The sequence below is a fragment of the Balaenoptera musculus genome, chromosome 9 (assembly GCF_009873245.2).
Source record: "Balaenoptera musculus isolate JJ_BM4_2016_0621 chromosome 9, mBalMus1.pri.v3, whole genome shotgun sequence".
In the NCBI taxonomy this organism is placed as follows: domain Eukaryota; kingdom Metazoa; phylum Chordata; class Mammalia; order Artiodactyla; family Balaenopteridae; genus Balaenoptera; species Balaenoptera musculus.
This window is the reverse complement of record NC_045793.1, coordinates 76103904-76116310: the sequence shown is the minus strand read 5'-3', so window position 1 is coordinate 76116310 and position 12407 is coordinate 76103904. Positions and strand designations below refer to the sequence as shown.

General features: G+C 44.7%; 1 protein-coding gene across 5 annotated transcripts in view; it reads left to right on the top strand.

Annotated features, from left to right (window-relative positions):
• The first annotated feature begins 6780 nt into the window (after positions 1–6780).
• The window catches only part of RAPGEF5 (Rap guanine nucleotide exchange factor 5), a 219143-nt gene continuing 213516 nt past the window's right edge, over positions 6781–12407 (top strand). For all 5 annotated transcript variants that reach the window (XR_005021218.1, XM_036863410.1, XM_036863409.1 and 2 more), the window contains exon 1: positions 6781–7177. Coding sequence is in view for 4 of the 5 variants with exons in the window: in XM_036863410.1 (XP_036719305.1) it covers positions 6947–7177 (231 nt within the window). In the remaining variant the exon portion in view is untranslated. The remainder of the gene's footprint in view (positions 7178–12407) is intronic.

Here is a 12407-nt window from a genome sequence, read left to right as displayed (position 1 = left end):
TTTCCCACTCCCTTCTGCCATCCTGGTCCAGGCTCTGCTTTCTCCAAGGCATCATTTCATCTCTCCCTTCCCTTTCACCCCTACGGGAAGGCAGTGCTCTAGGTGCAGTGCTTTAAAGTTTGCAAACAGCTTTGCAAACGTCATCTCATTTAATTAGCACAGAAACTCTTCACAGAATGCATGGATGCAAGTATTATAAGGAAAACACAGAAGTTTCCATTAACCCGATTTTATAGATTACCATGTTAATACTTCATGCCTGGGATTCTATAACCTGCTTTGCTGGCTGCCCAGCTTTCAACATCTCCCTATTTTAGAGCACTCTACATACTGATGCTAAAATCATCTTCCTTCCCTGCTGATCTGAACACGCCACCATCTGGAGTCCATTTATAGCCTCCCATCACCCTTGGGATAATGTATTTTCCTGTGACCTTTGAGACTCTGCATCTGCTAAGACCTCTGGCTTGCTTTCCTCAACCTAGGATGACAGTGTTTGGCTAATCACAGCTTTGTTCATTCATTTGTTCACCCAGCATTCATTCATGCAGGCATTTTTTAACTTAGCATCTAGAATGTGCTAGGTACTGCAATAGACACTAGAGGGGAATACAAAAATGAATCATATCTGCCCTCCGGGGTTTTATAACCTCATCTAGGTCTTACATGCAAACATTTAATTCAAATACAAGACTAACTGTGATAAGAGAGGCCGTGAAAGTAGATTCATAGTTGTAGGTATACTCTGGGGTTTACCTGAGGAAGGATTAATCCCAATGGGCAGAGCAGAGAAGGCTTCTGGGAGGAGATATTGTTTGATCTGTGAAAGGATGAGTAGATTTCCAAAAGCGGAGCAGGGAGGATGGGACAAGTCTGGCTTGGCTTTCTTGCTGTCTGTTGGTCAAGTTATTTTTCTTATTGCCTTCTTGCTCTGTCTTCTTGGGTATTCTTTTGCACCAGTGTCCTATATACCCAAGGGCCTGGTAAACTTGCACACCTGACTTAAAAAAAAAGAAATTTCCAGGACGATAACAGTAAATGGCATATAAAAAGGCATGAATAGAAGGATTTTGTTTCAAGATTATGAGTGTAAGAAATAGAGGACAAACTTATAAGGAAGAGCATCCACCCTTATCAGCCAGTCTCTGGCTGGAGCCACCAATGCTAATAGTGTAAGAAAAAATGTACCATCCCCGAGGGCAATATTTGCATGACGCAGAGTGCATGATGCACTACACAAATAATAGCACAGTATCACACAGGTTTGTCATGAACCATCTGATGGCAGATAGTTCTATTTATGATGCTTGAACACTAAAATAAAATGAGTAAGGCTTAACATTTTTAGGTTTGAAACATGTTTCATTATTTTGCTACATTTCTCTTGACTGCATATTCATTTCATAAGAAAACATAAAAATAATGTTAGTGTCGAGTACACAGTTAAATGTGGCATTCTCAGCAGAGGCGGTATGCACTGTATTGGGTTTCTAGTGCAAACTCTGCCTCTCATCTCCCACTGCTCACCCTTAGTCCTTGGGAAGGTCTGATTCAATCCATTTTGATCATTACATATTAAAGTGTTGGCAGGCTTGAATACAGAGGCGAAATTGTATTTAGGTTTTCCATTTCAGAGAGCTGGTAAAGCAATGCAAAACATCTTAAATAGAGGAAAAATTAAAACAAGAGATTTTAAAATTGTTTAAAATTAAACAATTTAATTTTAAATTAAAACAAGAGTTGGGAAGGATTGGACACCAAGGAGGACTCACCAAAGTCCTGACAGCTATGGTGTTAGGAGACTCTTTAGCATGACATACATTGTGTACATGTATCGGGAGATATGTAGGTACACAGGCAGGGGAAAAACACAAGGGAAAACCTAGCTAATAGATGCTTTCCTTGGCATTCTTTTTTTTTTTTTTTAATTCATTTATTTATTTATTGGTTGTGTTGGGTCTTCGTTGCTGTGTGCAGGCTTTCTCTAGTTGCGGCAAGCGGGGGATACTCTTCGTTGCGGTGCGCAGACTTCTCATTGTGGTGGCTTCTCTTGTTGCAGAGCACAGGCTCTAAGCGCACGGGCTTCAGTAGTTGTGGCACGTGGGCTCAGTAGTTGTGGCTCGTGGGCTCTAGAGCACAGGCTCAGTAGTTGTGGTGCACGGGCTTAGTTGCTCCGTGGCATGTGGGATCTTCCCAGACCAGGGCTTGAACCCGTGTCCCCTGCATTAGTAGGCGGATTCTTAACCACTGCGCCACCAGGGAAGTCTCTCCTTGGCGTTCTTGATAATCACGTGGGACCACAAAAATTAAAGGGGGAAAACCAAGGTGAGTCACTGCTTCAAATTTCATACAACTAGAAATGGAAAGACACATGCTGTGTGTTCTCCAAGGGCCCAGCGCAGCAAGGGGCTGAGCGTCTCTGCTCCCTTCTGTCCTCTGAGCACTGAAGCCCAGTTCCACCCTTTACTATCAGATATTCGGACCCCAGCATAGTTATCTCTCCAGTCCTTTCTCTTGAGCTCCAGCTCATGCTCTGCTCTTGCTGGTCAGATTTTCACTGGGGTGCCTCCTAGTTTAGTTAGTTTAACTGCTGTGTAAAACGAAAATCCTCAAAACCAGCTCCCCCTACTTCCTGACTTCTCTAAATCCAGAGCCATTTTTTTTAATTTAATTTTTTTGAATAGGTAATATTTAAAAAAAAATAATAAAATAAAAATTATGCTTGAAAAACATCTCCCTTCTTTCCTTTCTCATGTAGCCAAGTCGGGGGTATGTTCTTCACACTTTTCTGAACCATATGTTTTGCTCATCTATTGTTGTGTAACAAATACCTCTAAACTGAGTGGCTTAAAACAATTTGTTGCTAACTCTCATAGTTCGGTGGGTTGATTGGGCTCAGCTGCGGAGTTCTTGCTTTGGCTTCTCCCCGTGGTTGCCGTCAGATGTTAGCTAGTACAGGGGTCACGTGAAGGCTTGGCTAGACTGGAGGTTCCAAATGGCTTCCAAATGGCTGGCAATTGATGCTGGTTGTTGGATGGGAGCTCAGTTGCCAGAGCACTTCTATCTAGACTCTCCAGATGGCTTGGGCTTCTCACAGGAAGCTGGGCTCTGAGTGGGAGCGTCCCAAGAGAGTAGGAAGTGAAAGCTACCAGGTCAATTAGGGGCTACTTACAGAACAGGCAGTCTTACCTCTGCTGGATTCTACTGGCCAAAGTAGTCAGAGGGCCAGCCCACGTTCAAGGAGATGGAGAAATAAATCCTGTTTTCTTCATGGGGGAGTGGCAAGATTGTATTGCAGAAGATCGTAGGGATAGGAGACACTGTGTTGGTCATCTTTGTAAAATACAATCTGTATCACCACCTGAAGTACTTTTCTACTCCTCCTAACATGTGTCCAAGCCCTGAGGAACTTTCTTTTATAATCTCTGACATCTAACCTCTCTCTGTTTCCACTGACCCCGCTCGTTCAAACCCTCATCGCTTTGTAGCTAGGTGAAAGTCAGAGTTATCTTCCTGGTCTCCCATTTCCCCCCACTGCAAATAGCCAATAAAACTTGTGTTTTCTTACCATAGGTATTTCCATAAACTTTAACTTTGATGATGCCATTCTCCTAAGTAAAAATCAGCTCTGATACTCCAGTGGTTTTGTTTGACCTGTGCAATGTTGGCATACATAGGATTTGCTTTTTTTTTTAACTTCCAACATTGCAAAATCAGGAGAGTTTATGTAAAAATCCAGATTAAGCTCCTTTTGAAAAACTGGGTCCTCATATGTGGTAAAATTCAGTTCTTCAACTAATATGTTCTAGATACTGAACAAAAGGAAAAAGACTTTCAAGCCCTTGTGGGACTTCTTATATTCTTGTCGTGGGGTGGCAGACAACAGAGAAAATGGATAAGTAAAATAGATAGAATGTTGGATGGCAACACTGGAGGGCTAGGAAAGAGAGCAGGAAAGGGGCAGATGGGAAGGGCTACAATTTAAAATCACATGGTCATGGATGGCCTCACTGAAATGGAGACATTTCAGTTAAAAAAAACTTAAGGAGTAGAGGAAGGGTAACACTGAATTCTAGAACTATGCTTTCTAATAGAGTAGCCCAGAGCCATAAGTGGCTATCTCAATTTATATTAATTAAAATTAAATAAAATTTAAAATTCAGTTTTTCAGGCACACTAGTCACATTTCAAGTGCTCAAAAGCCACATGTGAGTAGTGGCTACAAAGCAGATATAGAACATTTCCACCATTGCAGAAAGTTCTATGGGGCTTCCCTGGTGGCGCAGTGGTTGAGAATCTGCCTGCCAATGCAGGGGACGTGGGTTCGAGCCCTGGTCTGGGAGGATCCCATATGCCGCGGAGCAACTGGGCCCGTGAGCCACAATTACTGAGCCTGCGCGTCTGGAGCCTGTGCTCCGCAACAAGAGAGGCCGCGATAGTGAGAGGCTGGCGCACCGCGATGAAGAGTGGCCCCCGCTTGCCGCAACTAGAGAAAGCCCTGGCACAGAAACGAAGACCCAACACAGCCAAAAATAAATTAATTAAAAAAAAAAAAAAAAAAAAAAGAAAGTTCAACTGGACAGCATTTCAGAGGAAGAGTATTCCATGCAGAGGGTACAGCAAGTACAAAGGTCCTGGGGTGGGGTATTACTTGATTTGAGCTAAATAGTGGCATGGCTCTTCTGCTTACACATTCCTGCTATTCCCTATTGCCTGTCTTATACCATGGCTATATGGTAATTGTCATTTAGCAGCTTACCCCAAGCCAACTTTCCAAAGGTCCTGTTGACATTGAGTTTTAGACCTTTGGTCAATGCCATAGAATCTATGGGATAAAGTCCAAACTCCCTGGTCTTGCATTGAGAAGCTCTGTGAAAGAGTGTGAAGACCAAGGATCTGGACCAGGAGTCAGAACACATGTGTTCTATTTCAGAGCAGAGGAGGTTCATGATGTGATTCAAAGGGTATTATCAGGGGTGATATGGCACAAGCATCCCCTAATCAGAGTGATTATTGACCACAAGTGTCCTGGAGGGCCTCTACTGGACCAGGACTAAAGGTCTAGTGGACCTTTAGTTGGTGTTTCAGGAGGGAGTTTGCAGTATGGAGTATCACACAGGGGCTCAAGGCAATGCAGAACTACCAGTGGAAGCAAAAGTATTTCAACATTATATAAGCTGGTACACTCATATGGTACATACAAGTAGGATTTCAGCCTTCAGTATATGTGATAGGTATTTGGAAATTGTAATGGATGATAGAGTTTATTGTAGGGCCCTTGGCAGTAAACACACACAGCTTTAGGTGACAGGATTTAAGGCCTTCTCCAGTGTGTCACCAGCATCCATTCTGATATTTTCTCCTTCTCTATCACATGATCCCTCTCTCCCACCAGTATGACACATTCAGTGCCCAATATGTTCTGTGTCCTACCACCTTGGCGTTTTTCTCATGTTTTTCCTTCTTACTCAAAGGACCAGCACGCTTCTTTCTGCCTGGTTGAATCTTCTGGACTCAGCTTGAAGGCACAGCTCAAGCTCCCTTCACTGACTTTTGCCTGTCCCAGACCAGAAGGATTTCCTCGCTCCTGTGGCCCTCAATGCCCATTATTCACACTCACCTGGCAATTCCCAAGAGTACAAGGCAATATCTTTGTTATTTTATATGTGTATCTAGTCCTGGGCCAAGTTTTAAGTTTCTTGAAGGCAGAGGTCACAGGTCATTCTTCTTTTTTCCTTACCTGGCCATATTTCCATATATATTTGCCAAGCGTCTACCTTGTGAGGACTGAGGGTACAGTGGTAAACCAACCAAGGGCCCCGATCTCCGGTAATCCTCATTTGTCAATTTTATTTTTTTTAATGTGAATAAGCTTACTCAATTCTTACAAGTCTTAGGCAAAGATAGGGACCCCAGTGTCCTACTGATAAGGAGTAAAAGCCCTGGCTGGCCCTTGTTGAAGAGAGATTGATCTGGGAGGTGAAGTTTCACAGCTATCTGGACATTAAGGCCCTGCTGGAATAGTTTCACTCCCAGGGCTCCACTAATTCCTACCTCCTGGAATGGTGTAAACAATGATTCACACCACAGTAGGCCTTTACGCTTTACCAAGCACATTCATCATATGCATCAGGCTTTCAGGGAAGGTCAGGTTCCAACTTGTTAGCAGAGATTCACCTCCAGGTCACCAGACTTGAACCTATTTTGCTAAACACCTAGCATAACGAACAGAAGTCTTCTCCCCTTAGCCTTTAATGATGAATGTGCCAAAGAGGGGACGGCGGGGGGGGGGGCGCAATTCTACCTCACGGGTGTTTGACTTGTAGCAGAATACAGAGCCTATTTTGAAGTTCTCTGGCAAAAGCCATTTTTGGGAATAGCGATTACGATTTTGAGCCAGGCTGTGGTGGGGACGGGGAAAAAAACCATTGCGCACACGGGGTGGGGTTGGTGTGTTCCAGACTTCCCAGCTCGCTTGGTCGAAGTTCAAGTCAACGCTGGCAGAGAGGAAAAGGGAGTGAAGCGGGACTTTTCAGACTAAAGGGAGTTGGGGGATGGGCCGGGCAGTAGAGTGGGTTTGGTGCTGGATTCTGGGGATCCCGCACCTGTGGAAGAGACGGTGCCCAAGATCCGGGGAGTGGCTGCCGGGGTCCAGGTCCGCGGGCGTCCAGGTCCGCGGGCGGTGTGCCGCCGGAGAGGGCGGGGCGGGGCGGGGCGAGGCCGGGCCGGGCGCACCTGGGCGGGGAGGGGGAGGTGCGCGGGGCTGAGCCTGGCGGGGGCCGCGGCGCGCGCCAATGGGCAGCGGCTGGCTGCGCGCCCCGCGCCCGAGCCGCAGTCGCGCCCTCTCACTGCCTGGCGAAGGCGTGGACGGCGCGCGGAGGCGAGCGCGGTGAAGAAGGGCCGCCGGCGCCGCAGCCTCAGCCGCAGCCGCAGCCGCCTTCAGGGCATGAGGATGGCCGTGGGCTCCGTCAAGATGCAGCCGCCGTGCGAGAGTCCGGCCCTGGCCGCGGCGGCGGCAGTGGCGGCGGCGGACGGCGCCTTTCGCCGCAGCCCCAGCGCCCGCGAGCCGGAGCGCGAGCCGCTGCAGGTGCCGCCGCGGCCGCGGCTGCGGGACCTGCCGGCGCTGCTGCGGAGCGGCCTCACTCTGCGGAGGAAGCGCAGCGCAGCCGGGGGCCGGGTGAGTGGCCGGGTCCTGCCGGCCGGGATGGGCGTGGGCGGCGCGCACGTGGAGCCTGCGCCCACCCTCGCGGGCGACCGAGGGGGGCGTCTGGAAGTTGGGGAGGTTCCGGGAGGGGCCCCCTTGTGAGGGACTGGGCAGAAGATTGGCCCGGGACGGCGGGGTCGTGGGGTTCCCCCAGGGGAGCGACGGTTTGCCCTTCCCCCATACGCACCTGACTTAACCCAAGCGCACCTGGATTCAGGCTGCGGGACCGTGAGCATCGCCGGAAGAAGGGCCGTTTGCCTGTCCCCAGAGGGGGAGCTGCAGGTGTCCGATGCCTAACAGTCTGCCAGCCCTTTCCCGACAGCGAGCCTCAGGCCCCACGAGTGGGATCTCCGTTTGCAGGGGGCATGAGACGTGTGCGCTGGTGTTGGACGCCCCGTTGCAAGCTTTGGGCATCGTCACTGGCTCTGGCCGACGCTACGGACGAGGGGGAGACCCCGGAGTTGGAAGCTCCGGGGCGAGCTTTAGCTCCCGGGTTCCCAAGTCGCCAGCACTTAGTACTCGGCGACACCCCCAGAATCTTAAATATTGACTTCCTGCTGCTGTGTTCGATAGGATTTCCTGGTGGAGGACGGTGCCTCATTGGGTTCTAAGGGCATCTAATGGCCCGAGCAGGTCAGACGTGTTTTGCAGTTAAGAGAAGTGGGGCGGCCTGGGGTCTTTCATAAGTCACCCAGCAGGCCCTGCCGGGGCCTCTGGCCACGGGGCTGACTTGTCAGGTGTCCTTGCTCACCGGGGCCTTGGGCACCTTTTGGTGGGTTTTACTGAGCTTTTAAAAATTTGCCATCCTTAAGGAGACTTGACCGAGAAGCTACCACAGTGTAGATTTTTTGGACTGTAAGTTAAAAAAGAAGTCTTGGTTGTCTGTCTTAAAAGATCTTACTGGGGGATTTTCAGCTCTTGCAAGATAGGTTTGTGGAAACTTGAGAGTTAGGGAGAAACACTGGGTTTGGTATGGCTTCCTTTGGTCAGGGAAGGGTCTGAATTGATGGAGGTCTTCTGCCTTTCTAGGCTGTGTTCCTCCTTTCCTAAGAATTTTTCTTCCCGCGTAGGGATGACTGTACATGATCTACCTCAGAAGGATGTTTTGAGGATTAGCTGAGTGTAATAGGACATCTTGAAGTCCATGACCAGGGGAGTTTAGGAATTACCCACAAATGACCTTAACATGTGGCGTACAGGATTGCCTGCAAAGAAAGCGAGGAAATGTGTCCCAAAGATGTGATGACTAAATAAACACAAGAACCAGAGTTATAGACCTTGCAGGCGTCTAGGGAAAAGTAGGTCAAATCATGTTCCTATTATCCTTGACAGTTACTTTTTCACGGCACAGAATACTGAAGATGTGAGGGAAGCCAGGCAATCTGTGAGCAGAATTGCTGAGGGTTTCTTTATAAATAGATCTGGAGTGTTCATCTGCATAGAGGCTTGTGTTTCCCTTGCCTGGGATGATGTTGTGGTGGACCTTGCCTATACACATATGTACTTAATTATTCTGAATGCGGTTACTTCAAATAGTGTATACTTTATTGGCCCTTCTTTAGTTCTAATACTGTATGACTTCTCTTTGGGACATTCCAAACACATTTCATAAGTGCATGGCCAGTTTTTTTATTGGAGGAGGATTGTCAAATTTTCCAACATTGGAAGCCCGTAATTTTCAACTATTTTCCCCTCCTTTGGCTCTGGAACCACCTTTGTGTTTTTGGAACCTTCCCATCAAAGGAGTTGGAAAGGATTTGAAAGAAAGAGAAAAATAAGTGAAATATATACCCATATTAGTTTGTTCAGGCTGCTATAACAAAATACCATAGGCTGGGTGGCTTAAACAACAGAAACTTATTTTCTCACAGTTTTGGAGGCTGAGAAGTCCAGGATCAAGGTGCCAGCAGATTTGGTTTCTGGTGAGAACTCTCTTCCTGGCCTGTAGACAGCCACCTTCTTGCTGTGTCCTGACGTGACCATTCCTTGGTGCACATGGAGGGAGAGAGATCTCTCTCTCTTTCCCTTTTCTTTTTTGTTTTTTAAATTGAAATATAGTTGACATACAATATTATGTTGGTTTCAGGTGTACTACATAGTGATTTGACGTTTGCATACATAACAAAATGATCACAAGTCTAGTTACCATCTGTCTCCGCACAAAGTTATTGCAATATTATCGACCATATTCCTTATGCTGTATATGACATCCCCATGACTTATTTATTTTATAACTGGAGATTTGTACCTCTTCATCTTGTTCACCTATTTTGCTGCCCCCCACCACCCATGACCACCTGTTTATTCTCTGTATCTTTGAGCCTATTTTCATTTTGTTTGTTTTTTAGTTTCCACATATGAGCTCGTACAGTATATGTCTTTCTCTAACTTATTTCACTTCGCAGAATACCCTCTAGATCCATCCATGTTGTCACAAATGGCAAAATTTCATTTTTTTTTTAATGGCTGAGTAATCTTTCATTATATGTATATGTGCCATCTTTATCCATTCATCTATCAGTGGACACTTAGCTTGTTTCCATATCTTGGCTATTGTAAATAATGTGGCAGTGAACGTAGGGGCACATATACCTTTTCCAATTAATGCTTTTGTTTACTTTGGGTAAATACCCAGATGTGAAGTTGCTGGATCATGTGGTAGTTCTATTTTTAATTTTTTGAGGGACTGCCATACTGTTTTCCATATTGGCGGTGCCAATTATAACCTTAACCAGCAGGGCAGGAGAGTTCCCTTTTCTTCATATCCTCGCCAACACTTGTTGTTTGTTGTCTTTTTGATGATAGTCATTCTGATAGATGTGAGGTGATATCTTATTGTGGTTTTTGAATTGCATTTCCCTGATGATTAGTGATGTTGAGCATCTTTTCATGTGCCTGTTGGCCATCTGCATGTCCTCTTTGGAAAAATGTCTCTTCAGGTCCTTTTTTAAATGGGGTTATTTTTGTTTTTGTTTTTGATGTTGAGTTGTATGAGTTCTTTATATATTTTGGATTAGCCCCTTGTTGGATATATCGTTTTCACATATCTTCTCCCATTCAGTAAGGTGCCTTTTCATTTTGTTGATTGTTTTCTTTCACTGTGAAAAAGCCTTTTAGTTTGAGATAGTCCCATTTGTTTATTTTTTCTTTTGTTTCCTTTGCCTGAGGAGACAGATTCAAAAAATATATATATATATATATTGCTAAGACTGATATCAGAGTGTACTGCCTATGTTTTCTTCTAGGAGTTTTATGGTTTCAGGTCTTACATTTAAGTCCTTCAACCGTTTTGAGTTTATTTTTGTATATGTTGTGAGAAAATGGTCCAGTTTGATTCTTTTGCTGTATAGCTCTCCAGTTTTCCCAGCACCATTTATTGAAAAGGTATATTCTTGCCTCCTTTGTCATAGATTAATGGACCATATAAGCGTGGGTTTATCTTGGGGCTCTCTATTCTGTTTTATTGATCTGTGTGTCTGTTTTTGTGCCAGTACCGTACTGTTTTGATGACTGTAACTTTGTAGTATAGTTTGAAATCAGGCTGTGTGTGATACCTATAACTTTGTTCTCTTTCTTAAGACTGCTTTGACTACTTGGAGTCTTTTGTGTTTCCATACAAATTTTAGAATTTTTTGTTCTAATTCTTTGATCTCTCTCCCTTTTCTTATAAGGCCACTAATTCCATCTTGGAGACACCACCCTCATGACCTAGTCTAACCCTAAGTACTTCCCAAAGCCCCTCCAAACACTATCATCTTGAGGCTTATGGCTTCAACATATGAATTTTCGGGGAACACAAACATTCAGTCCATAACAGAAGGGTTTGAAGGAAAGAGAAAAGCATGAGAAATATGTGCCAAACCAGTGGATGACTTGTAAGCACCTGGGGTCATATGGTTAGCCCCTTGGTTAGGGCAGTGATACCAGTGCAAATAAATCATGGCTTAGATCTTTTTGTGGACCTTTAGTTTTGTATCTCATGGGCCTTACTTCCAGATTACAGCTGACTGATTATAGGGACAAGTTAGCACAAATTCATTACTACTGGTAAGAAAGTAGCTTTGTGCATTACACAAGTTGGTAAGAAAGTTTGCAACTTCTGTATTGACCAAGATCTGATTTAGGAATATGTGAGTCTCTTGCTCATGCTGTCTTGGGCTCCCACAGATCTTGACAATCTGACATCAACTGTCATCTAGTAAGCTCTTTGTGGGTTGTGTTGCCCAACCCAGGCGCCTTGTAGGCTGTCTCTTATGAGTAAAAATTAAGCTGACATTTGTTACTACAAGAACTCCTGGTTCCTTGGTTCAGTCACTTCTAATCATATTGAATTCAGAATGCAAACTGATTAAGACTCTTTGCACTGCTTTAGGCTAAGTGGGGAATGACTGAATTTTTCTTTCTGGGAGGACCTCCTAAAAAAGTCAGTGGTAAGATAAGGCACAGATGGAATTTCCACCGAAACCATTTAATTGTTTCTTTTTTTAAACTTTGTGCTATGGAGATTATGAGAGATTAGTGTAATTACTACCTACCTTCAGCAGCTATTAACATTTTGCCAATTTTGTTTCACTTATTTCTCCTTTCCCCACTTTTTTTTAATGGGGGCTGGTATATTTTAAAGCAAAATCCTAAATATTATGTCATCTCATTCATAAGTGTTTCAGTTTATATCTCTGATAAGGGCTTTTTTCCTTAAAAAAAAAAAAGAAAAAAACATAAAAATTGTATACCTTTCTCAAACCTAAAAATATTAACAAAATTCCTTAATGTAATTCCCATATTTAATTTTTCTCAAAGGTGTCTTTTCACTTATGATTTGTTGCAGTCAGGAATTAAACAAGGTCTACACATTGCATTTGGTTGTTAGGTTTTCCAATATATTTTATTTTATAACAACCCCTCCCCCCCTTCTTTTTTCACGCCTTTGATTTGATGGAAATAGCGGGTAATTTGTCAGGTAGAATGTCCCGCTTCTGGGCTGACTTCTTACTTGTGGTGTTGTCTAATTTGTACCTTTATTTTCCATGTTTCCTATAATCTGGCTGTGAGATGTAGAGGCTTGATTAGATTCAGACTTAAAGGCGAGCATCCTTGGTAGGTGTTACTGTGTAAAAGTGTTGCATCACATCACGAGACATGTGATGTCTGGATGTTTCTCTCTTTGAGATATCAAAGTGATTAGTGGGTTCAGGTAGCGTCA